General features: G+C 42.3%; 1 protein-coding gene across 1 annotated transcript; it reads left to right on the top strand.

Annotated features, from left to right (window-relative positions):
• The first annotated feature begins 1,440 nt into the window (after nucleotides 1-1,440).
• Nucleotides 1,441-26,904, top strand: FRRS1L (ferric chelate reductase 1 like). The gene is made up of 5 exons (XM_060609094.3): nucleotides 1,441-1,792; nucleotides 12,837-12,921; nucleotides 15,215-15,353; nucleotides 17,683-17,929; nucleotides 21,603-26,904. The coding sequence occupies exons 1-5, from the start codon at nucleotides 1,555-1,557 to the stop codon at nucleotides 21,773-21,775; spliced, it is 882 nt and encodes a 293-aa protein (XP_060465077.3). The 5' UTR covers nucleotides 1,441-1,554; the 3' UTR covers nucleotides 21,776-26,904.
• Nucleotides 26,905-27,371: the final 467 nt, after the last annotated feature.

The following is a 27,371-nucleotide window of genomic DNA, read 5'->3' as shown; positions in this document are numbered from 1 at the left end:
TAATTTATTGTCAAGTTAGCTAACATACAGAGTTACAGTGTGCTCTTGGCTTTGGGAGTAGATTCCCATGATTCATCACTCGCATACAACACCCAGTGCTCATCCCAACAAGTGCCCTCCTCAATGCCCGTCACTCACTTCCCCCGCCCATCAACTCTCAGTTTGTTCTCTGTATTTAAGAGTCTCTTATGGTTTAACTCCCTGTCAGTTTGTAACTATTTTATTTTCCTTCCCTTCCTCCATGGTCTTCTGTTAAGCTTCTCAAATTCCACATATGAGTGAAAACATATGATATCTGTCTTTCTCTGACTGACTTATTTCACTTAGCATAATACCCTCCAGTTCCATCCATGTTGTTGCAAATGGCAAGATTTCGCTCTTTTTCATTGCCGAATAGTATTCCATTGTGTATATAAACCACATCTTCTTTATTCGTCAGTTGATGGACATTTGGGCTTTTCCCATAATTTGGCTATTGCTAATAGCACTGCTATAAAATTGGGGTACATGCGCCCCTATGTATCAGCACTCCTATATCCTTTGGATAAATTCCTAGTTGTGCTATTGCTGGGTCATAGGGTAATTCTATTTTCAATTTTCTGAAAGACCTCCACACTGTTTTCCTGAGCAGCTGCACCAGTTTGCATTCCCATCAACAGTGCAAGAGGGTTCCCATTTCTCCACATCCTCACCAACATCTGTTGTTACCTGAGTTGTTAATTTTAGCCACTCTGACAGTGGCCTCCTTTTGAAGGGGTTAGGTTATGCAAGGGCACCAGTCGTCTCCACTGTTGACACATTTCAAAATTCTGGAAAATAAGCCCTGAATTCGGCCCGAAAGCTGGGTTCTAGTTTCAGCTCTGGCTCTAAGTATCTTAGTTTACCTATCTAGATAGTGGGGATCCTGCTATTTTAACTTCCTTCTGATATGATCCCAAGAAATAATGGGCATAGTAAGTGCTTCATAGAAAACAAAAATTCTGGAACAAGATGATGGGGGAAGGCAGGAATTCTGGCAAGGTGTGTCCAAGGTACACTCTCCGGGGAGCACTTCTAAAATTTGGATGTGCACTGAGCTCTCTGGGGATCTTGGTAAAACGCACATCCTGACTCATGATTCTGCGGTGAGGCTTGGGATTGGTGATGCTAGCGAGCTTTCTGGGATGCCCATGCTGCACACCCGCGGACCGCACAGAAGCAAGCGTCTAGAAGGGCCAAATCTGTGTGTGTGGTGGGGGTTGGGGATTCGTGGAGGGAGGAAGGGGAGATGGGGAGACTGGAATAAAGGGCGGAGGAAGACAAGCTGCGAGGAGAGGGTCCGAGCCGGGAGGAGATGCTAGGAGGCAGGACCAAGGCTTCGCGCCCGCTGGAGGATGCGCAGACCGAGGAGCGGGGCGCGAGGAGGCTGGCGGGGAGCGCGGCCGCGCTGCTGCGCGGGATGCGGGCGGGGGCGGGCGCGTGCTGGCGGCGGCAGCGGCTGCGCAGTCCCGGCCCGGCGCCCGCGGCGCCCCCGCTGCGGCCGGAGCGGCCTGGCTTCGGGATCCGTGCGCAGCGATGGCACAGCCGCCCCGGCAGCGCCCGGGGGCCTGGGTGCCGCTGGTCTTGCTGCTGCTGGCCGGGCCCGCCACCTGCGCCGCCAGCCCCGCGGACGACGGCGCGGGCCCTGGGGGCCGGGGACCCCGGGGCCGAGCGCGGGGGGACGCCGGTGCAGACGAGGCGGTGCCGCGCCACGACTCCTCCTACGGCACCTTCGCCGGGGAGTTCTACGACCTGCGCTACCTGTCCGAGGAGGGTGAGGGGCTGCGGCTGGGAGACGCGGGGTGGGGGTGGGGGTGGGGGACCGAGGGGGCGGCGGGAGCGGGACCGGAGGGGCGATTTGGTAAGGATGCGAATGCAGGCAGCTCTGGGACCGCGGGGACCGGGGTGGGGAGTGCACTACTCAGACCCCCGCCGGCCTGCATGAGGCACACGAAGAGCCATCAGCCCCTTCCACCCGCCTCCTGCTTTACAGGCCAGGAGAGGGAGGTGGTCAGCAGAGGTCTGCGAGGCAAGGCTGCGGACCGGTGGGGCTGAGCCTAGGCTCCCCAGTTCTCAGCGGGTGGCTTCCACTTTTCTCTGTCCGAGGTTGGGGTAACGGGTGGTAGGGGAGGAGGCCGCCATCTGGCCTGGGGTGTGTGAGAGTAGGGAAGCTGGTGGGGAGCAGAAATCACAGTTTAAAGTGATGCCTTATTTTCTCCCTATTTGTATTGACCTAAATTTGCGGTGACTAGGGCCCCAACCTACCGGCATTCTGTCCCTGCTCACTGCCCTGCCATCAGAGCTGGGGCATAGCTCCTTCCCCACTTTCGTCCCAGTTCTTTTCTGTTACCACACACGTTAGGGTCCCCTAGTGTGAGCCACCATTGTTGGGGGCTGCTGGGCCCAGAGACTAGGGGGTTTGTCAGCCAGAGACCTCCCTGTGGTGTTGCTTCAGTGAACACAAAAGCCAAGCTGATTCTGTGCAGAAGAAATAGAAACTGGCCTCTTAACTGCTGCAATTTAGAAAGTAGTGATTTTCCTTTTCTTCTGCTAAGAGGGATATGCAAGAATAAAATTGGGGTTGAAATGTCCCTGCAACTGATATGATGCTGGGTATGTTTGCTATGTAGGATTCGGTTCAGCTGCATACAACAAGCACTCACTAATAGCTTCAATAAGACAGAAGTTTCTCTGTCATGTGAAGAAATCTAGAAGTAGGCAGTCCGGGCTGGTATCGGAAGCTCTGTGCTCATCAGAGACACTGGATCCTGGTCTTCTGTTTCTTCACGATTCTTAGCATGTAACTTCATGGTCCCAAATGGCTGCTTGATCTCCAGCCATTACATTCACTTTCTAGGCAGTGGGAAGGAAGAAGTGGGAAGAAGGTCACTGATTACCTTCATTGGCCACAGTTTAGTCATGTGGTCACATGCAAATTCAAAGGAGGCTGGGAAAGGTGGCCTTTTAGCTGAGAAGTAAGATGCCCAGTTAAAAAAATGGAATTATTGTATCAAAATGGAAAGAATGGATTTGGGGAAATAGTTGGGTAGAGGTTCAGGTGCTAAAACAGAGACACCTACATATAGTGGCTTAAGTAAGATACTTTGTTTTTTTCCTCACATGAGTCTGACTGGTCTGGGCAGGTGGGACAGCTCTGTTCCATAAGGACATTCAGCAACCTACGCCCCTTCCATCTTGTTCCACCTTCCAGCAAAGCTTTGTCCTCATCAGTGTGGTAGAAGTTGGGTTTCTTGCATGTGCTCGTTCAAGCTTGAGGAAAGGCGAAAGAGAGGAGGTTTGGGACAAGCAGTTACCTTTCAGGCTGCTTGCACAGATGACTGCTGCTCACGTTCCTTTGGCAAGAACGTAATTGCATGACCTAGCTGCAAGAGAGGCTGGGAAATGTAGTCTTCTACCTGGGCAGCCATATGGCCGGGGGGGGGGGGGGGGGGCGCGGGGAAGGAGAGAGAGGGGCAGTGGGAGGATGGCAAGCGGAAGCAGCATCTATCACTCTGGAAAAGAATAAACATTTCAAAGCCCATCTGTTTCTGAAAGCATCTAATACATATTTATTCTGTTGGTAGTCAGCCCAGCACACTGCCAGGTGACTCACACATGGCACACAAGAGCTCATATTCTCACTGGGCACAAATGGAGGAGAGCAGGGGCAGACGCTGTGTGTCAGTTTGTATATACAGAGGGAATGAAATTGTAGAGTCCAGACGGTTTATGAACATGGACATCAGGCAGCTAAGGCCACAAGGAAGATTTTCTAGAGTTGAGCTAGGAAGCACGAAAGACTTTGGTGAGACAGAAAAGGAAGGGCTTTTAGGTGAGGTGACCCCACAGGGGCGGCAGGGCATGCGATGTGTGTAGACATCCCTACTTTGTCTGCTTCCCTTTGTCACCCATTCTGCACATACAGCCTGAAGCTTGGCTCTAACCCCCAGAAATCCGTGATGGTTCCAACCTGCTCATTAGATGAAGCTTCATCTCCTTTATGTGGAGTTTTCTGTTTGGCCCAGTTTCATTTTACAGCCATCTCTTACTCCTCCCCTTTGCTCACCCTGAGCTTTCACTGTCTTCTTTCCTCTCCAGTAGTCTCGCGCATCTTCAGATGCAGTCGTACAGCCATCTGGCGGGTGCTAGTGGGGACATTTGTGGGCTGAGCCTCTCAGGGGCAGCACCTCCACCGGAAATCTCTGGGCCTCGGTTTTAGCCCTATGGGTCCTGAATACAGGCTTTCGCAAGATCCCTCGAAATAACCAGTGACCTTGCCTTTGGGGACTGCCTGAGAGGGAGAAGCAGAAGCAGGAAATGTCCCAGGTGGATGTCCTAAGCCCGAAAGCGAAGGGAAAGAAGATGTCAGGAAGCAGTGTCCCATGCTGTCGTGGGGCCCCATAGCATGAAGGTGCAAGATAGTTGATGGATTCAGGAAATGAGAGGTGAATTTTCCTGGGATGAATTCAGTGGAGAAGGAAGTGGTGGGGGGGGGGGGGGGGTTGCTGATTGATTTTGAAGGAAGTGACAAGTGAAGAGCTAGAAATAGTGCCTGTAAACTACTCTTCCTATCAGTACAAATCTAGTGATGGGGCTTCCTGTTTCCTCTCTGCAGGGTACTCTCTTCTCTGGTTCAAAGTAGCCAACTAACTGAGTTTTCAATGAAAACATGACCTGGTAGTGTGAAATCAGAAAAAGGCAATGAGAATAATGGGGATGGAGGAGTCACTGAAACCTTGTCTAGAAACCATTTCTCCAGTGTCCAGATAGTCCAAGACCCCCAAAGCCAGAGGCTGAAAACTGGCTGATTTGGGATCTTTAATTGCCTCCTAACTGTTCATTTTTTAAATTTAATTTGTTTTGGTTTTATTATGCTAGTTCTCCGAATTCGTAGGGATTCCCATGGCCTTAGCCTATACAACTAATCCTTACATTCCTAACTCCTCCACTGCCACCTCTTTCAGGGAGCCTTCCATGATTTTCTCCTTCTCCCACCCTCTGCCACCGAGTGAGGATATTCTTTCGTATCATACAATCTAACCCTACCATTGACCCTTTTTATTCTCTGTGATCAGGAGTTTCGATAGGGCCTTGGTGCTTGAATTCTACCACTCATACCCTTTCCTCTTGAGGTTCTTAAGGTAGAATCTATATGTGCAGAACAACAGAATGTAAAACAGATCACCTCATGATTATGGACAAAAATCCTATTCTGAGGGTTCTCTGAAAAAACTTAGTTGGGTGTTGTTAGCTTAGCGTTAAGTCCCAAGTAAAGCCTCCTGCTCTCGTCTCGTTGCCAGAAAGATCTGCAGGTCCTAAAGTCTTACTGCCAGCCATATGAATAGTGGTAGCTGGCTTGCCCTGCCTTGGAAGGAAAAGAGGAAACATATGCATGGTTGCTTATCTTTAAGGCATAGTGATGTGACCACTTGTAAAATGTGGCCCAATCAATGAGTTTCTGACCATTGAATTCTGACCACAGTTTTTCCTACTTGGTAAGAACTAGTAAGACAGTAGAGAGGACAGAGCTCAGGGAAAAGGGCACAAATTCCTTCATCTGCCTATATTCTTCCTACCTGTACCATGTATTGTATGTGGATCCTTTGCTCATCACCCTACCAATCTGGAAGTTCTTTAAAGGTAAATAATCTAGGGGCGCCTGGGTGGCTCAGTCTGTTGAGCGTCCGACTTCAGCTCAGGTCACGATCTCGCGATCCGTGAGTTCGAGCCCCGCGTCGGGCTCTGGGCTGATGGCTCAGAGCCTGGAGCCTGCTTCCGATTCTGTGTCTCCCTCTCTCTCTGCCCCTCCCCCGTTCATGCTCTGTCTCTCTCTGTCTCAAAAATAAATAAAACATTAAAAAAAAATTTTTTTTTTTTAAAAATAAATAAATAAATAAAAAAAGGTAAATAATCTACATATGATCTAACTACATATCCTCCATTAATGTAGTCTGGTAATAACACTAATTGGAGCTAACTTTTAATAAGTGCTTACTGTGTGCCAGGTATTGCCTTAAGTCCCTTATCCATATTAACTTAAAAAAATTTTTTTAACGTTTATTTATTTTTGAGAGAAAGAGACAGAGCGTGGGGGGGAGAGGGACAGAGAGAGGGACAGAGAGAGGGAGACACAGAATCGGAAACAGGCTCCAGGCTCTGAGCTGTCAGCACAGAGCCCGATGCAGGGCTTGAACTCATGAACCGTGAGATCATGACCTGAGCTGAAGTCGGACGCTGAACCGACTGAGCCACCCAGGTGCCCCTCCATGTTAACTTTAAATCTTACAGCAACCCTCTGACTGAGACGCTACTCTTAGCCCCACTTCAGAGTTAAGGAAAGTGACCCACAGAAAATTTAAATATGTTAGTTAACTCACAGCTAGAAAGTAGCAGAGAACTATGTAGGTTTCTTGATTGACTTTATGGATAAGGTGGTGCAGGGTGTCCACAGCCTGTTGGTGAAGCAGAGGGTCCCTGTTGACCTGCACTAGGAAATAGAGTGGGACAGGCTGAATGAGGTATTTTTGTGGGCAAACCTGAGGAAAGGGGCTCGGGATCGATGGAATAGTTGGCAACTGAAGGTTCCTGCATGGTGGAGTGCCACGATGAAGGCTTTGCTAAATGGGTGTTCTCATGTGTGTGGAGCTTTACATATTTTACATTATAGAAAGTCCCTTGACATTTTTACTTCATTATGACTCTGATAAGCAGAAATGATGATTCAGGCAGTTCAGAAAGAGAAAGAAGCTGGTGCAGTAGTTCTCAGACTTGAACAGACAGCTTCTGGTTAAAACTTCAAGGAATCAAGTACTAAATTAATACCTGAGGCTGTGAGCCAAGCAGTCAATTAGAAGCAATAAATAGCAAACCAGAAGCCATTAACCACCCAGTGGAGTATGGCAAAACAGGCTCAAGGGATTGCAGAAAAGAAACAGACAGTGTCTGTGAATTAGACAAGAATGGAAACCACAAATATTCATCAATTGATACATATCTGGGTTATTTCCCATTTTTGGCTATTATGAATCATGCTGCCGTGAACATCTGTGTACAGGTTTTGTGTGAATATATGTTTTCTCTCTCTTGATATGAGTATTTACATAGAAAATCAGAAAGAACAAACATCTATAAATCAAGAGAATGCAATGAGGTCACCATAAATAAGATCAGCCTATGTAAACCAAAGGCTCTCTTCTTTAGCAACAATAAGCTAGAAAATGTCAAAGAAATCAAGATATTATTTAAAATAGCAACAAAAATCTGTATAATGTCAAATTTTGCCTAACAAAGAATGCCCTGGTCCTGTGTAGAGAAAACTTTTGACCTATTAAGATATACAAAGGATAGGAATAAATGGGAAATATACCATGATCTTGTAAGGAGTAACTTGGTATTATAAAGATGTCAGTTCTCCCCCTATTCACCTATCCGTTTAATGCAATTCCAGACAAGAGCCCAGCAGTATTTGGGAAGAGAAATTGACAAATTAGGATGTATCCTTTACATGGAAGAATCAAGTTCTGTGAATTGCTGAGATACGTTACAAAGCCTAGTAATTCATATAGTGTGGTCCTGGCTCAGGAACAGTCAGATAATCTAAAAACAAAGCAGAAAGTCCAGAAATAGACCTATGTTCGTATGAGAACCAGTAAATTATTAAAGGTGTCATCATAAGTTGCTAGGGGAAAGATGAATTATTTAATAAATGGTGTTGAGAAAAATTGATTCAATGTAGGGAGAAAAATAAAACTGTTTTCTTAGCTCACATCGTATAAAAAAATAAATTCCAAATGGGTCAGGTCTAAATGTGAAAGGCAGTACCACAAAGTCAATAAATAATCGTGTGGGGAAATAAATCTCTTCCTATCCTTAGAATGGAGGCTAATGTCTTAGACAAGACTCCAAAAGCACAAATCAAAAGAAGAAAAATTATTTCCTCAACTACATCAAATTTAAAGATTTTGGCCCAAGGAAGACTGTCAGAGAAAAAAAGTAAGATTGGTGACAGACGAGAAGGAAAGAAATGTGTGTGAAAACAGCAAACTGATAATCTGGAATACACACAAAGTCCACAAGAAAGACTGAAAACCAAGGTTAAAAAAAAAAAGGCAAAGATATTTGCACATATACACATCATAGAGGAGGAAACCCAAGTAGCTGATACAGATATGAGGAAACATTTAACCCCATTAGTACTTAGGAAAATACAGATTAAAATCTTGAGAATGTTGGATGGCATCAGGTACAGGCAAAGGTGTGAGGAAACAGGAACTTTGTGCATTATGGATGAGATTGTAAACTGGTGCTCCCAGTCCGAATACTCATCTCATTGAACTTTGTGGAATTACAGGTGGGACCCAATCATTGCTCTCCATGGTTTATTAAAACAAAACAAAAACCTCTTGCGTATGTCTACAAGAAACACACGTAAGAAAGTTCGTCTCCTTCATTATTTGACAAAGCAAACACTGAAGGCAATTTCAGTGTCTAAGCTTCGGAGGTTATTTCAGAAAATGCCATTTTATGTACATCATGGAATGCTACTCAGTCAGGAGTGATAACAGGTTTCACATTGACATATAGGGATGGGCTTCCAAAGGGAAATAATAAACAGAATGAGATTTAACACACAGTGTCATTTATGCGGGTTAAAAGCATACACAAGCTATCTATTTTTCCAGAGCACACATATGTAAAAATAAACATGTGGACAGTGGTTGGTAGGTTGGGTGGGCCCTTGACAGTCTGCTCTGCTTGGGGGCTTCCAGACCTTGTGCATGGCCATGCAGCTGTGGACAGCATGGCAGGACAGCGCTGTTGGCATAGTGAAAAATTGGCCCTGGAACCTCAACTTTAGATCCAGGTTCAGCTGAAGGCACTTTAGAGATTAATTTATAATGTAATCATGCAAGACTTTCAGGATGGTGTCGTTGGGAATATGAAAGAATTTTTGCAACAAGGCAGGACCTTACCCTGGGCAGGCATGCCCATCCCCTATGAAGAGATGAGAAGCTTACCCCCCAACTCTATGTTGGCGGGTACCCATTATTACTAATGTGTGCTTTCAATTTATCAAGTAAAATATTGCTTTTTTAAGATATGTATGTCAGAGTTCTCATTTTGTGAAAACCTCCAGCCTTTGCTGAAGGGTATACATGAAATACACTACACCAAGTGTCTAAGGTGGGGAGGAAAATGGTGTTAGGAATGGATTAGGGAAAATATTAAGATGGGCTTCACATAGACTGATAAGAATGTTCCATAAACAAAGAAATACCATCAGTTTAATTTGGTGTACCTATGTGCTTAAAATTCTACAATCAAAATGATTTTCCAGTAAAATTGTACAGTGCATGTAAAATGTCCTATTGAACAACACTATTATCTAGCTAGTTATCAAGATGATAACAGCTAATAAGGTACAGTCTTTACAGATACATTGCGTTGGTATTCAAGGATTAATCCATTTAGTCTCTATCAGGATCCAATCAGAAAGAAAGACAGAAACCATATTTAAGCCTTTTTTTTTTTTAACAGGATGCCCAGCCTGGGAATTATCTAAGTAGGTATTGGGGGACTGGAGAAGCAAAAAGGAGCACAGAGACAGTAACTGCAGGAAGCAGCCACCAGCCCTGGGCCTGGGGTGGTGGGAGGGGTGGGGGCAAAGAGAAAGGCTTGAGACTGTAAGAACCTAGAAGCTCAGACAAGAGACCATCCCCAGAAATGCAGCCCAGCCTCTGAGAACGGGGCTTTCTGCACAGCTGCTGATGGTTCCTTTGAAGGCATGATGAGGCTGGTTATGGGAGTCTAGAAAGAAGCTGGAAAAGGTGAAACTATCTGTCACCACAATGACGAAGTAGAATCACTGAGGACTTGTCTAGTGGACAACAAGTCAACTGGAAGGAGTGGTCTTCTTTCCTTCCTCCTACCTCCCAGCCTCCCTCCAGTGTTTCCTTTTGACAGTCTAGCCAGCTGGCAAAGGAGAAATGTGGTTTGCAGAGTACTCAGCCCATCATAGAGTTGGCTATAGAAGGCTGGGTTGTAGCTCAGAGACCAAAGCTTAAATACTGGCACACAGTCCAAACTTATTTTATGCCAAATAGATAATTTAAATTCAAGGAAAAAATTGTAATATTGCTGTGCTTAATATTGCTCTGCCAACCCCAACTAATCTAGTGAAATTAATTTCTGGTGCAGATAACCCAGCGTGAGTACACAGTTTAAATGGGGTGCTCCATAACAAGACTGCTCTCACGTTAGATCAGCTGGCTACACACAAACCCCCTCAGGTTCTGTAACTCACTGGAATGTTTCACAGAGTTCAGGAAAGTGCTATACTTACACTGAAGGGTACAGTTCAGGAACAGCTGGTGAAGACACACAGGGTGAAGTCTGGGAGTCTCCCAAATGCAGTTTCTGTGCCCTCTTTCGAAATCAGGCCTTGTCACTCTCCTGAATATTAGTTTGTTCACCCACCAGGAAGTGGCACTGAGTTTCAGTGTCCAGGGTTTCTACTGGGGTCTTATTACATAGGCATGATTTATTTAGTCACTGGCTACATAATTGAACACAGTCTCCAACCTCCTACCCCTCTGGGGATGGGGCTGTCTTACAGCCCCAAACCTCGAATCACCTGATTGGTCCCTCTGGTAACCAACCCCAATCACGTGATCCCAAGGGGCTCATGAATAGCAAAGACAGTCCTGCTAGGGAATCCCAAAGATTTAGAGCCCTCTCTTCCCAGGGACCAGGGACAAAAACCAAATTATTATATAACATCTTACAAAACAAGAGAAAAATGTGCCCAAATGCATTTGACAAAAGAAGTTCTCATTTCAAGTTTTAGAAGCATATAAGATAATAGGAAATTAGTGCTAGAAAAGCCCTGAGAAGCCATTTTGCCAACAGTAATAAAGTAGTTTGGTACATTTATAAGTGAGTTTTGTTTCAAAACTTGCTCTTATTTAGAACTAAGAAACCCATTCTTCTAGAGATGATCTTACCCAATAGTATTGGTTCTGTGTATTTTACAAAACTTAATAATAATCCAATAGTAATAATAATTGGCATTTATTGAGCTGGAAGTAATGCCAGTGTATTATTCTAGATGCTAGGAAGTAGGAAAAAAATATGGAGAAACTGAGAAGCACCATTATAAGAGATTGTCTTTTTCAGTTACTTATAGAATTTTTATTTTTTATTAGTAACTTTTTTTGAGAGAGAAGGAGAGCGTGTGTGCAAGCAGGGAAGGGGCAGAAAGAGAGGGAGAAAGAGAATCCTAAGCAGCTTCCATGCCCAGCACAGAGTTCTGTCTCACAAACGTGAGATCGTGACCTGAACCAAAATCAAGAATCAGTTGCTTAACTGACTGAGCACCCAGGCGTCCCGGTTACCTATAGAATTTTTAAAATTTAAGTAGTCATTGTATTGTATTCTGAGAAAAAAAATAACCTCAGCATTGTAGTGAGAAATAACATATATGCAGATGCTTAACATAGTTTGTAGCATTAAGCGGTTGCTCAATAAAATGTTAAGAGAAAAAAAAAAAAAACACCTCATCTAAGGCAGGTCTCAGTCTATAGTACCAAAATAGATTTAGGACTGAGCATAAAATAAGCATAAAAGTGGAAAAACTGATGCATTTGGCTCAATTGCTTAAAGATGGCAAAAAGCTAGGGCTGTATTTTAGCATGTGGTCAAGATCTAGGGTAGTAGAAATGAACTGTCCATGGTGTACAGATGTGTGCCAAGAAAGTGTGGCCTGGTGGCTTTTTAATTTTATTTTTATTTATTTTTTAATGTTTATTTTTGAGAGAGAGAGAGAGACAGTGTGAGCAGGCAAGGGGCAGAGAGAGAGGGAGACACAGAATCTGAAGCAGGATCCGGGCTCTGAGCTGTCAGCACAGAGCCCGACAGGGGGCTTGAACTCGCAAACCATGAGATCATGACCTGTGCCAAAGTCGGATGCTTAATCGACTGAGCCACCCAGGCTCCCTGGTGGCTTTTTTAATAAGGCATAACCTGATGGAACAAAGTAAACAAAGCCTCAAGTTTATATTTATTTACATTTCTTAATGTCTGTGGGTGATTTTATTTATTTGACAATCATGTGGTCACCATCCAATGCCAAGCACTATGCTGGACAGAGAACACAAGATGAATCACACATGGTTCCTGTGTGCCTGGAGTTAACAGCCAAGGAAAAAAATCTTGCTGTCACAGACTGGAAGCGTAATGTAGGGCTGCCCTTCAGTGTGTGGTTGAATGCATTATGATGTTAAGTCATCTTGCAAGAAAGATACTCAGCTGTTAGAAACGGTGTTGTTCGAAGAATTTAGTGAGATATGAAAATGTCCTATACAGCTTAATGAGGAATGGAAGTTCAGAGAAAGGGGAAAATCCTACTATTGTGTATAGATATAAATGGAAAGGAAAACCTGTACCATCAAATATATATTTCATTGTTGATTTTTTTTTCTCTTCGAGCACATGTGCTGCGTGAAAACTGATTTTCACACTCCCAGAGACTGTGGTGAGCCAGTGGTTACATGGAATTATGCCACCCCCGACTCAGGTTCCTTGCCTATAAAATGAGGGAAAGGCCACATATCCTCAGTTAACATGCAAGACTGTGTCAAAGATGTGTACTGTGCATCCTACCATCATGAAGAGGGTGATTAGGCTTAAAGCCCTTTTCTGAGACCTGAAGCCTTTCTAGACACGTGTGATGGAAAATAGTCAATATATTAAAAAGAAAAACGTCTCCTTGGAAAAGCTGTCACTGGATTTTCTAACCATTGTTTATTCTCACCGTCTAGGTTACCCTTTCCCTACTGCTCCTCCCGTGGATCCATTTGCCAAAATCAAAGTGGATGACTGTGGAAAGACTAAGGGATGCTTTAGGTTGGTAGATCTGCGAGTTGGATATCTTTAAGGCTAAGACACTGATTTACTTCTCAAGGTAGTATTTAAATTGCATAGAGGTTATTCTAATCAGGGCCTGCACCCCCTCACAGCTTCAGCAGGGATGTGGCCTGTTTCTGGTGGGCACCCCAGTTTTCGGTCTTAGACGCCGTAAACTCTAGAATGCTACTTGGCACTGGAACGCTCTGACCTGGCTTTTCACTTATGACCATACTGCCATTGGCCCAGGTATTGACTCCTAACCAGTTGGCTATATGAAAAAGAATCGTGGCACAGGCTATGTCTTATTAGGCTGTGAGCGGGACAGACAATGATAGACATCTAAGACCTCCAGTTCCTTTTCAAGTAAAGACTCATGACTTAGGAATATCTGGGTGATACTAAATAGTCATTAAACGCTGATTATTATAGCTGGTTATCTTAGGTTTAGTGAGTCCCTCTGTGATTATTAGTAGTGTTCTATCAAGACATGATGGGAGCTAGCAAACACCAATACAGACAGTGAACCTCCCATCCAGACAGCTCCACATTGTTGGAAAAGCCTCCTCCTCTTTGAATTTGTTATTTCCTAGGATAAATTGTCCTTGAGTAAAGGTTGTGATGGCCACTGCACTGGAAGTTCTGAATTTTTTTTTTCTTTTCTTTTCTTCAGTGCTCAAGGAGAAAAAATTGAATAAAGGGGTTTTGAGTTTTCTTTGGATTACAAAGGTATTTCTAAGGAATTTTTAAGAATCCAAATAATACTATTATTGAGGAACATGGCCAGCAATATTAAGCCTAGTGATGGGTGACATTTTTTTTTTTTAATGTTTATTTATTTTTGATACAGAGGGAGACAGAGCATGAATGGGGGAGGGTCAGAGAGAGAGGGAGACACAGAATCTGAAACAGGCTCCAGGCTCTGAGCTGTCAGCACAGAGCCCGACGCGGGGCTCGAACTCACGGACCGCGAGATCATGACCTGAGCCGAAGTCGGCCGCTTAACTGACTGAGCCACCAGGCGCCCCAATGGGTGACATTTTTGAGCAGGGAAGGAATTTCAGTACCTGCTGGCTTCAGGGTGACTTGTTTTCTGGCACATTCATTTCTCCTTTAGCTTTCCTTACCCCCGTTCAGCATTTTCAGCCCATTCCATGTTGTCTTGAAACTTACATCTCTTCCCACCTACTCAGGGTACCTGCCAGCCTTGTGGCGTGTTCCCTGCCTCCTCAGTCAGCACTTGACAGCCTTGTGCCCTGTTTCTTCACATGCCTCCCACCTGAGCTTCTGTGGTCTCACCCGTTGCTAGTTTTCTGCTATTGTGAAAATGGTGTAAAAATGATGTTCCTCAACTAGGGCTTTCAGATTCTTAAAGGGTCCACACGTCTTCTGTAAGAAAGTTTAAATTTGCGTTTCCATTTCAATAGTGCTCCTTAAAAAGATTAATGTCTGCATAATCTGACTATCTGGATAACCGGTTTATACTGCCCTATACTCTGGTGTCTAAATTTGTAATTGTGTTAGCATCAGGTAGCCTGACAGAGCGCAGATTTTATAAATATTGATGCATTCGTGCTCAGTGAATACCAGATGAGGTATCCATTTGGTGTATTGTACGTATAAGGGTTTTGCAGCGGTTCAAATAGATAAAAGTGGAGGAATGTGGAATTGTGTTTAGTGGAATTGTGTTTAGTGGTGGTGGTAAGAGCATGTTCAACCAAGAGACCCTGCACAGTATAGTCAAATATACCCCTATGCAGGTAAGCAAAATCCACCTTCAGTAACACTGCATTATCTATTGCATGAATGCTGGGAATTTGAATGTTCCTGGTTCTGTAGCTTAACTTATATTTCATTTGTAAATTTTTGTTAGTTTAGTTGTATGGGAATTTGTAAGTAAAGAAGAACTGGTATACATTTAATTAACAAAGACAGTTTATTAACTCAGATTTTTTTTTTCCTCTGGAAGGGATTCAGAAATAATTCAGTAATAACTAGTCTCTGAGAAGCTCTAATATAATGTCGAGAATACTGGCTGGGAGTGGAGGCCCTACTGACTCACTGTGGAAGCCCCTTCCCATCTCTGGTCCCTCAGGATGTATGTGGATAAAAAGGAGCAGTTAGATCCTCTCTGTGTTCTCTCCTGAGTGAAACTGGTTTTGAGATCCCTGGTAGCAAAGATCTAATTTATCTGATAATCTTGCTGAGGTGTGCCTGATACATTGATGACTTCTTAATGTATTTATGAATAAGTAGCTGAAGAAGTAGTGATATGTTTTGATATGTCCTATAGATATGGCAAACCGGGCTGTAATGCAGAGACTTGTGACTACTTCCTTAGCTACCGGATGATAGGGGCTGATGTGGAATTTGAACTGAGCGCCGACACAGATGGTTGGGTAGCAGTTGGATTCTCTTCAGACAAGAAAATGGTAAGACGCGAATCATGATAAAAGGTGATTTTTTTTCCCTTCAGTTTGCTGTGCTACTTTAGATTTTAGAGAATGGGCATGGTTTTGTTTCTCTAGGTTCCCATGCCACTGTTAAATGTGAGAAGTGAATTTCTAGCATTTGATTTCCTTTTTCAGAGCAAAGCAAATAAATTGATCAAAGCATAATAATGACTATATTAGTTATGGCTCTCTGATTGAAAGTTAAAAAAAAAATTTCAAGCTGGCTCAAACAAAAGAAAGGGTTGGTTATGAGAATACAGGGTATCTTGTGGTACCCGCATTTATTAGTTGTTACGGCAATAATATTGCAAGAAGCGTCTCCAAAACTACACCGTTTATAAGCATTATTTCTCGTTCACATGTGTGTGATTTGGCTAGGGCTCAGCTGGGCTTGGCTCCTGTCCGTGGGTTGGATTCAGGTTTTCTCTAATCATTCTGGAACCAGCAGCTACCAAGGCATGTTGTTTTCTTGGCAGAGGCAGAAAGGCATGATCCATCCAAACTTATTTCCAACCTCTGCTTACATCACATCTGCTAACATTTCAATGCCCAGAGTAAGTCACACTGTGAAGCCCAGAATGAAGGGACAGGGAAGTTCACTTCTCTTACCAAGAGGCCCCTTGAAAGTGTGGGTTTGTAATACTAGTACTGGGGATTGAATAATTGAGTCCAACAATTCATTCCTCCATAGTACACATGGGCAAGAACACATCTGGACCTGAGAAAGACCAGAAGCCAGGACCAGGAACAGGCAGGGCATCAGGATCCCAGGCAGCTGTCTGTCTCTTACCTGTGCTTCTCTCTGTGCCTCTGCTGTGTTCTTCCCCTCCTTCCTCTGTAGCACTATCATTTGCCATTTCACTATGCCAGGGTGCTTTCCAACAGCCAGACTTTCTTGGGCCTCTGTACCTCTGCACATGCTGCTGTTCTATCAATAGGAGCCACCTTATTCTCTTCAGCTGACCTGTTGTGAGGCTTCTACAATGAGAGAAGGCCAGCTCAGACAGGGTTAGAACAGTGGGAGTGGTGAGTAGTGCTCAGATTTGGGGTGTGTGTGTGTGTGTGTGTGTGTGTGTGTGTGTGTATGTTTTAATGTTTATTTAAGAGAGGGAGAGAGGGAGAGAACGGGGGAGGGACAGAACGAGAGAAAGAGAGAATCCTAAGCAGGCTGCATGGTCAATGCAGAGCCCAACATGGGGCTCAGTCCCACAACCCTGGGATCACGACCTGAGCCAAAATTAAGAGTCGGACGCTCAACCAACTGAGCCACCCAGGTGCCGCTAAAGATTTTATTTTTAAGTAATTTCTACATCCTGTATGGGGCTCAAACTCACAACACTGAGATCAATAGTCTCATGCTCTACTGACTGAGCCACCCATTTTTTGGACCTGTTTTTTAAAACTTTAAAGGTACAGACAATCTGTAAGGATAGTGCAACACATTTGCTTCACCCAGATTCACCAAATAACTTGTTTATTGTGGTGAAATGTACGTAACATAAAGTCTGCCATTTTTAGCCATTGTAAAATGTACATTTCAGTGGCATCAATTATATTCACAGTATACAACCATCACCACTGTCTACTTCCAAACTTTTTTCTTTTTTTTTTTTTTTAACAAATGATGTCACTTTTCCACACGTGCTTTATCTCACTACCCTGCTGTTGCTGCTGGTACTTGCTATATTATTTTTATTATTTTCTGGAAACTTTGGAGATTAAATCTATTTATTAAATTCAGGAAGTTAAACACTAATAAGATAGTATTATCAAATATACAGCCCATTTTCCAGTGTTGTCCATTGTCGCAATACTACCCTTTATAGAAAGTTTTATTTTATGACTTAGGATTCTGTCTACGAACACTATTAGTTGTCATGCATTTCTTTATTTTGAAATCAATTCATAGCCTTTTTTTTCTTTTTTTGGTCTTTCATGACATCAGTCCTTGTGAAGATTATAAGTATTTTTGTAATAGTTTTTGTAATCATTTTTTGTAGAAGTCTCAGTTTGGGTTTGTTTGATTGTTTCCTCATGATTAGGTTACTTTTGTGTTGTCAGCAGGAATACTAAATAGCTGGAGATGTATTCTTTGAACATCACATAAGGAGGCATTTGATGTCAGTTATTGTAATGCTAACTTCACTCACTTGGTTAAAGCTTTTTTAATAAAAAAATAGGTTTCTCTGGGCGGGATTTCAAATTACAGAGGTAATGAAATGGATATATCTGAGTGAAATTTCCTTCTAGCAGAAAAGTTTGTGAAAGACACACCTTTGACTTCTTCCCCCATTGTTTTTCATGTTAGGGTGGTGATGACGTCATGGCCTGTGTCCATGATGACAATGGCAGGGTCCGCATACAGCACTTCTATAATGTAGGCCAGTGGGCAAAAGAGATTCAGAGAAACCCTGCCAGAGATGAAGAAGGAGTCTTTGAAAACAATCGGGTCACCTGCAGATTTAAACGCCCTGTGAACGTTCCCAGAGATGAAACAATTGTCGATCTGCATTTGAGTTGGTATTATCTGTTTGCTTGGGGTCCAGCCATTCAGGGTAAGCTCACACTTCGGCATCCCGTTTAAACACCAGACACTGCTTTGCTTGTGTTCATTACTTTTTGGGCAAGAGAGTGATAAGCCCTTTGGATGATACAACAGAAAAAGGAGATATGATCCTGCCTTCAGGAAGTTGTAATGGACTTAAATACACAGACATACAAATGGACAACTAATACACATACGTAGCTAGCACAGTACAAGGTAATTTATGATGAGCTGTGTGCTTAATGGAACAGATCATATATCTGCTATATGTGGGAGTATGTGCTGTATTAAATTCTCACAACATTCTCATTTACTCCTCACCACATCCTTGAAAGGTATAGATATTATCATCCTCATTTTGGAGAGATTAAGGAACTTGCTCAAGGCTATACAACAATTAATGGAGGAACTAAAATTCCGTCCTAGGTCTGTCTGACTCCAAAGTCAGTGAGTACTCTTAGCTCCTATGTTCTAAATGTAAAAAATACTGAACAGGAAAGGACATCTTGAGACTTCTCTAGAGATTGACACCAAGCGTCTCATTAGTGTTCACTTTATGACTGTTCTGGTGGTCACAAACCCACCAGATTATCCTATAATTTAGCCCATTGCTCCTCAGATTTTAATATGTACAGGAATTGCCTGGCTCTGTCATTAAAATGCAGTTTCAGTAGGTCTAGAGTGGGACCCAAGATTCTGTGTTTCTAACAAACTTCTCAGTGGATGCTGGTCCATTGATGACCTCACTCTGGGTGGCAAGGCTCTTCAACAGATCCCCCACAAAGACCCAAGGATATCATGAGACCTTTTGGAGGCTGCCAAAATCACGTTGCATGGTGTCTTCAGCCTTCCTCCTGGCTGATCAAGCCTAACGGCCTAAAAACGAAAGTGAGTTAGTTGTTCATGGTGCTTGTAGGAGAACTCATTCTGGCTCCTAACAATTAATTGCATCTTTCTGTACTGTGTGCTTGTCAACTCTCTGTTGCCTAATCTTCTTCTTCGAGTTGTTTCCATTGATTAGTCTGGAGAGTTTATACCTTTTTTTTTGCCTGTTTCTAATTGGGAAATCATTTGGATGCCTGCAGATTTGTGACACCTTCCCCGTTTGCTTATTTCCCATGATACCAACAATGGGTCTGCAGTTATATCTTTGAGAACTTTCAGTACTCATGGAAATAAATTATATCTTAGCCTGGAGAAATGAACTCATTTAAAATGATAGCATTTGAAAACTAAAACTTTAGATTTGAGTGTGGGTTCTCCCTCTTGGTAGCTGTACCCAGCCTTTATCTAAATTCTGAACTCCAATTTCTTTGTATCTAAAATGGGGATGATGATAATACCAACCTCCTAGGATCATTGTAAGCATTAAGAGAAAACAAGTATTTGAAACTCCTTTACAAGTTGGAAAGTGCTGTACTTTGGAAAGTCATCATCTAGCGTAAATGGAATAATAGCCTAACATTCTAAGCCCTCCTCAAGTCTGATCCCACGTTGCCTGATTAGCCCTCTCAGGACAATTGTTCTTGTCTCTGTCCTCAAACAGAACAGACATATTCCTACCCCATATATGGGCTTGTGCTTTTCCTGTTTCTGGAGCACCTTCTGTGGATTAAATTACTCTCTATTGATCATATCTTATACACTCTTAAAGTCTCTCAGAGGGGATACACTTTAAGCTAAGGCTTGAAGGGGATATAGGATTAGGTTTCCCTCAAGGGAAGCCTGATGTGGAGGTGCATGGTTAAACCTTGGAGCCCATCATATGTGACCAATGAGGGAGGTAGGTTAGGTGGGAGAGGTGATGGGATCTGCTGAAAGAAAAATTTCCCAGGGCGCCTGGGTGGCTCTGTCAGTTAAGTGTCCAATTCCAGCTCAGGTCGTGATCTTATGGTGAGTGGGTTCGAGCCCCACATCGGGCTTTGTGCTGACAGCGAGGAGCCAACTTTGGGCTCTCTGTCTACCTCTCTCCCTGTCCCCTCCCCCACCCACACTCTCTCAAAAATAAACATTAAAAATTTTTTTTTATTAAGAAAAAATGAAAAGTCTCCATGCCAATCTGAGGAGTTTGAATTTGTGTTGACAGGAGCCAGCACGGACCCTGGAGCAGGCAATTAATGTGACAAATTTGTTGGGCTTCCCTGCCAGATGGGACTTTAAAAAACACTCACTCTGGGGCGCCTGGGTGGCTCAGTTGGTTAAGCCTCCGACTTCAGCTCAGGTCACGATCTCGCGGTCTGTGAGTTTGAGCCCCGCGTCGGGCTCTGTGCTGACCGCTCAGAGCCTGGAGCCTGTTTTGGATTCTGTGTCTCCCTCTCTGTCTGACCCTCCCCCATTCATGCTCTGTCTCTCTCTGTCTCAAAAATAAATAAACGTTAAAAAAAATAAAAAACACTCTGAGCCCTATTTTTTTTTTTTTTAATTTTTTTTTTTTTTTTTTAACGTTTATTTATTTTTGAGACAGAGAGAGACAGAGCATGAACAGGGGAGGAGCAGAGAGAGAGGGAGACACAGAATCTGAAACAGGCTCCAGGCTCTGAGCTGTCAGCACAGAGCCCGATGCGGGGCTCGAACTCATGGACTGTGAGATCATGACCTGAGCCGAAGTCAGACGCTTAACCGACCGAGCCACCCAGGCGCCCCCTATTTTTTTTTTAATTTATTTTTGAGACAGAGAGAGAGAGAGACAGAGCATGAATGGGGGAGGGGCAGAAAGAGAGGGAGGCACAGAATCGGAAGCAGGCTCCAGGATCTGAGCCATCAGCCCACAGCCTGACGCGGGGCTCGAACTCACAGACCATGAGATCGTGACCTGACTAAAGTCGGCTGCTTAACCGACTGAGCCACCCAGGCACCCCTCTGAGCCCTATTTCTAAGGAGGCCTTTGTATTGAACTCACATGCCTGTAGTCTCCTTAACCCGAGGTCCATGTGACTTATTCAGGAGGTCAGGCACTTTGAATCAATTTCAGCTTATTAAGCATCCCATACACACAGCCTTCCTCTCTTTACACGTCTCACCAGATTAAAAAAAAAAAAAAGTCTCCAGTCCAAACACTTGTTTGGTATCTGAATCCTCCTACTTTCTCTACTATTCCACCTCACTCTGCCTGTCAGACATACAGATGCACACATAGCACACCGCACACTCTCTGGTCTGGCCCGGGCAGGCCACCACTTCCTGTACCACAGACAATGAAAGAGACTTCCATCTGTAAGCAAGTATGACATGATCAGGAGTTGTTGATGATCCATTATATAAAAGATCTGTTTGAGGGAAAAAATAGTAGCTCTTGCTGCTTAAAATCAAAATACGGTTTTTCATTTGGTATTAGTAAGATAAAACTCATCAGACACCTTGTAAGTAGGCATTCATACAGTGCTAAGAAGCAACAAAGTGGGGTGCAATAGATCAATAGTATTGTTCTGGTAGGGGGGTGTGGATTCATGAAAGCCAGCCTTTTGGGGTAAATTTAGCTACTTTTTATGTTCTTTCTATTTCTGTGTATGTACAAACATTATGGAGAATTCTGATGATTCTAATACGTGATTCCAGATCTTTATAATCCCCGCTTATGTATTCAATGTGAAAGACTTGTCTAGTTTTTCTGTTGTTTGCATACATCATTTTAAATCTGTGCGCTTTTTTTGACTACCCCCTTCCTTTTGCTTTCTTTCCTAAAGGCTCTATCACCCGACATGATATAGACTCACCACCGACTTCAGAGCGTGTTGTCAGTATTTACAAGTATGAAGACATTTTTATGCCATCGGCTGCCTATCAAACCTTCTCTTCTCCATTTTGTTTGCTTCTCATTGTTGCCCTGACCTTCTACCTGTTGATGGGAACTCCTTAACCACAGCTACAAAGCCAACATATTAAATGGATTATTAAGTCTTTAGTATAATATATTTCTAAAGAGTATGCAGTATAATTTTAGTTTTTATTATTTAAAAAAAGACTTCTATGATTTCAGCTTTTTGGAGGAAAGAGCAAGCTTCTTTTCTAATCAAAGAAGATTGTTTAATATTGATCCCATACTTTTGGAAAGTAGTTACTTAAAATTTTTCTAAGCACTTTCAAATGTGTTTTCTTCTTTCAGCTTTCATACCATCTCTGAGTTGGCTTGATGAAACTTATTAGTGCCAGCGTATTGAATGAGATTTGAAGTTGAAGAAAGCTGCCTTTTTGGTGACACCCATGCCATGTGGCTACTTGGTCAGATAACACATAACAAGGTAGAGAAAGAGCTAGGCACAGGGTCTCTAAACAACCTTTACTCTTCTGACTACAGCTCAATAGAGTTACCTGAAGCATTACTAAAGAGAACTTCACTGGATGGTCCTGGTTCACGACCAGCCTTTTGGGCAGAAGAAGTTTCAAATTTCCATAAATGTGTTTGGATATTTATACAGCTGATGGGGAGAAAGGGAAAGGTTACCATGATAAGAAAATGGTTCGTATTTACTTGCAATTTCTTCTCAATCAGTGAATAGTTACAAGAAAATATTTTTATTGCTGTTTGGAAAGGTTAGAAAAGGAACTGTGAGTGTACCTGAAGATGTACAACTATATTAATGATAAAAAAAAATGTGGGCATTCTTAGTGATTAGAATTTGGACTCTTCTATCACTGTATTTTATAAATTAAGGTATTCATCCGTGGTTACAGCTAATTGTATTGTCAAGAGTTGACATCCACTGGGTGTATGATTAAATATGTATTATAATAGGCAAAGCATCTTAATAAAAATGAAAGGCATTTTGAAAATAAATCAACATTTTTGAAGATTGTGGAGATTTGGAGTAGAAACTTTTTAAGATGACATTTTTCTTTAATTAGAAAATGGGAAATGACCCCTAAAGTGAATTCATCTGGAGTTATCCATTCAAAGTATTCAGACTTGTAAATTGGACCAGCAGTCAGCATAATTTATAATAATTCCTAGACTTAATGCATTCTGTTTTTTCAAAGGAACCCAAATGTTCCTTTGTTCCAAATGTCTCTGCTAACAGCCCATTCAGAGGAAAAGAGTCTATGGATATAGTTAATTGCTGATGGATTTGCATTGTAGAATTTTGGAGTCCTCTGGTTTGCGTCCCCGCCCCTTGTTGCTTTAGAGCTGGCTCCAACTTTGTGGATTTTGTGATTAAACAAGACTGGAGACTGTGATTTCTAATGCCATCCTTGGAATTCACATCAAGGTGAAAGTCCACCTGGGGAGAGAGCTTTCGAATTCTGGAACTGTACAAAAAATAAGGAAAACATCGAGATTCTGTGACATGGTTTACCAGGTGCATCCGAGGAATGTTAGAGAAATAATCCTCTTGCAGATGTAGAGAGATTAAATGACATTTAGTGAGCAAAAGAGTTGGGTGTAGGCTTCAAACTCAGGTCATCTCGTTCAAGTCTGTGGCTCCACCTCACTGTGATTGCCTCGGACAGAACTAAGCCCTCTGCTTGCTTCCAGCTGAGGATGGCCTGTGCACACCTTTTAAGTTGTAGCTGTTGTTTAGTAGTAAGGATACGGAGTAGGCAGGCACCGACCTTGTATATAAGAAGGCAAATATTTTTATACTTCATGCTCATGTATATAGTATTTCGGCTATAAATAGATTGAGACTAAAGAGAGACAGGCTAGCCTCTGTAGCAGGCAGGGAATGAATAAATTAACGGATTTTCCTTCTGCTTAATTTCAAGTCAAGCTAATTTTTCCACAAATTATTTTACTTTGATGACCAGTTTTGCATATTTGTGCTTAGAACGTTCTCTGACTTCTTACTGCCACCAGGGTACAATGCAAACCATTTATTTTTTATTTATTTATTTTTTTTGCAAACCATTTTGATTACCTCCAAAATCATCTTTTGCTCTCACTCACCTCTCATGGTGTTGCCTGTGCCCAGACATCTTACACTTCTGTGCTTGCTGAACTCCTACTTATGTTTCACGTCACGGCTTCAATTGTTCTTCCTCCACTCCCCTGGACTAGATAGGTTTTGGTCCCCGCTGTGTGCTCCCACAGCACACTGGGCTTCCCCATCGTATTACTCATTGCACTTCAAACTCTTGCTCACCGTCCCTTGCTAGCTCCCTGGTGCAGGGACCATTTCTTGTTCCTCATCATTGTAACAGGCACTGCTACACAGTAGGCGCTCAGCAAACATCGTTCAACAGAACAAGTAAATGACTGTACTTCTGTGCCAAGTTTGGTTGGTTCAGAGGCTTATATTTCGTATACGGTGCCAAACTGGCCAGCCAACATTTTTGTATGCTCCCACTTGTGATCAAACCATAAACCATTTCTTTAGTGAACACTGAACTTCTGAAACACAAATAGGAACATGGTTACTAGCCATGTTATTTTATCCTACAGCGAAACTTAGTGGATATTTTTAACAATAATGGTTGTTCACAAATAAGAATTCACAGACCAGGGATGCGGAACGGCATTGCACTGTCATTTCACAGAATCATTATAGGCACACTGAAATTAAAATTCTGTAGACTTCAATTTCATTTATTCTTACCTATTACAAAAATAAATTTCTATTTTATCTCTATACTCCCATTTTCCAGCATACTACTTGTCACAGGGGAGATGCCTAACCAGTTTTTTTTATAAAATTCCTGAAGAGAATAATAACAGCTAAATGTATTTAGTGCTGTTCTAAGCACTTAATGTGGATTAACCCACATTATCCTACACATTTATTAAATGGAACCCACTCTCCACACTCAAATTAGGTAGGTGCTTTTTCCTCTCTTTACTGATTCACAATAAAGGACTTTTATAGTTCTATTTGGGGAAAGGGGTACGGTTTATTTCAACTTCCTTCTTAAAAACATTTAGTCTTTGTTTTATCAGTCATTTTAGTGCTTTTAATAGTTTTTTTTTTTTTTTTTTAATGTACAGATTGGACAATACTGGAAGAATGTATTTGTCTTAGTTAATTTTTAGAAGTGATTTACCTAAAACCTCAGGTCTTCTTGTTTGGAACCCAGTGCCCTTTTATTGTGCCACTGTAGTCTCAAAGCTGAATTTATAACCATGATTTCAAAAACGAAATGCAGGAGCCATATTTAATGATCTTAAGCAGGCTTTTGTTGTTAAGGAAATCGGAAAGTCGGGACCACTCAGGATAGGTTTTTCATCCCAGATAGTTTTTCCTACAACTTCTGTAATTAAGTTTACCACCTATATTCTGGATTTTGTGTTTCCAAGATGTTACCCCTGAGGTTGTGTGTCCTTCTTGGCTCTAGCCTGGGGTCTGCACACTTTTTCTGTAAAGGGCCAGATGGTAAAGATTTTAGGCTTTGCAGTCTCCGTTTCCACTCCTCAGCTCTGTTGCAGTAAATTCAGAACTGAGTGAGCAGCAGTTTTAAATACTCTGAGCTGTGGAAATCATGAATGACTTTTACTGTTGCATTGCTCTTCATGGTGGGGATTACAGTGTTTAAGAATAATTTATTTCCCTGTAGATTTCTTTTCAAGGGTTATCTAAATCTGTTACACCCAGGGGAGAGTTTTACACACATGACTATAGCCTCTCCTTTGTGTATCCTAATGGAAAAATGTTCGGGAGCCCCTGTACTAGGCCAGATGCTGAGATGTGTATACTTTGTTGTATATAATTGTATATAAGTGTATATCCTTGTTCTCTAAACAGAATTGGTTATGTTTAGTGAACAGTTGGATTAATCTCAGTGTGTTTGTATATATATTTGTACATACATGATAAGATATACATAAATCTCTATATTTACATGCCATACCCATGTGAAGGTCTTTGTCAGGATTGTTCCTGTTTCTGATCTCTTGAACACTGTAAAACCCAAGAGATAAAAAACATTGTGCAGATTGCAGGCAAAACTACCCTTTAGTTTATAGGAATTTAGTTTGTAGAAAGAATTCCTTTTTTTAAGCCTTGCCTCCACCACTCAACATTCTATGAATTGTTAAAAATATATAACGTATCATTGTTGAGTTTGACTTTTCTATATGTTTAGTTAAGAAACTAAAGCTAACGTTAACGGAGTAAATGGCATGTTGATACAGCCTGTACCTGATTTGTATTTAGAGTCCCTATTCAGGTATTTAGTTTCAAGTTGGACTTCTTTGTTTTTATACTTAACAAACGACTTGAGTAGAAGTTCCTTGTCATAAAGTAGAGGCTATGCTAATGTGATTTTAAGTATGTCTGGAGACTGAAAATTGACGTGATTCCTCAGGCTCTTTGAGATTTTTCTTGTAAAATACACTGATGCTGGATTGTTTTCAGTTCTCCCTCCCCCCCTCCCCCCCCCCCCCCCCCCAGGATATTTGCCATTAGGCAAATAGCTGTTAAGGTCCTTCTTCTGGAGGGTAAGCGATTCCCGAGGGTCATGGGGTGCAGCGGGTGTTGTGGCATTCACCCGGGTCACTGGAGTAGTTACCGTTTCATCACATACGATGTCCTGCCATCTGGAAGAGTGAGTGCAGCTTCCCCACTTGCCTTATTCCCACAGACATGCTGACAAGCTGGAATAGTCTGGCTCCAGGAGTATTCATATACTTTTTTGAGACTGTCTACAAATACTATTTTGTAAAAAACTATGCCTTTAAATAGACACCGATGGGTTATATTTGTTTTGTAATAATTGTGTACCTAATGTTCAATTGTTATTGATTTTGAGATTTATGTATATTTATAAGCCTGTCCTATGTGAATTTTTACTCCAAGACGTGAAACCTTACTAATAAAGACATGGATTTCTATTTATGTAAAGTAATTGTAGCAATATTCCTAGATGCTACCTAAATGATTATTCTGTCCATTTGCCATCTCAAATACTTTCACCTTTGAGAATGATGTCACAGTTAGGATACATTAGCCAGATTTAAACTTTAAACTATAAATTCTCAACATGGTTTGAAATTCTTCCTGTTGATGTAATTAAAGTTAGTTTGTAATTCCGTATTGCTTTGCTGTGGTCTGTTTTTGGTTTTCTGTGGTTTGTTTTACATGCTTTCCATTAGTAAAGTCTTCCTGAATTCATAGACCTTGGAGAAGATTGGCAGCCTGTCTTGTCTGACAAAGAGTAAAGTCATGTGGCAGTAGTCAGGTAAAAGTCCTTCTAGAGAAACAGTTTGCAGAACAAAATTGTGTTCATAGCTTCAGCTTAATACCTTTATCAAATAGTAAATGGAGGCCTATGACCCCATTTCAGGTATACAGTATTAATCCGTTGTAGCACAAAACTAGCTCTCAGAATTTCAGTTATGGGTCTTACTGGGAGCTAAATCGTATTATATGTTAGGAATAGTTAGAGTTTAGTAGTAGAGTCTCCTGAATCATTATGGAGGTATGGGAATTGCAGAAAGTAGTAGCTGAGTGGTCAGTGCTATGGGAGCTCAATTGAGAAGCTCAAGGAATGTCACTTTAAGAAAGAATTAGGCATTACCACATTCT

This window comes from Panthera onca, chromosome D4 (assembly GCF_046562875.1).
Source record: "Panthera onca isolate mPanOnc1 chromosome D4, mPanOnc1 haplotype 2, whole genome shotgun sequence".
In the NCBI taxonomy this organism is placed as follows: domain Eukaryota; kingdom Metazoa; phylum Chordata; class Mammalia; order Carnivora; family Felidae; genus Panthera; species Panthera onca.
This window is presented reverse-complemented; position numbering and strand designations above follow the sequence as displayed.

What these genes read in the sequence shown, in the direction of transcription:
- FRRS1L (XM_060609094.3), top strand. Translation starts at nt 1,555, where the DNA reads ATGGCACAGCCGCCCCGGCAGCGCCCGGGGGCCTGGGTGCCGCTGGTC. An exon ending in AAGACTAAGGGATGCTTTAG is followed by an intron (nt 12,922 to 15,214) that starts GTTGGTAGATCT and finishes TATGTCCTATAG; the next exon opens with ATATGGCAAACCGGGCTGTA. An exon ending in TCTCTTCAGACAAGAAAATG is followed by an intron (nt 15,354 to 17,682) that starts GTAAGACGCGAA and finishes TTTTCATGTTAG; the next exon opens with GGTGGTGATGACGTCATGGC.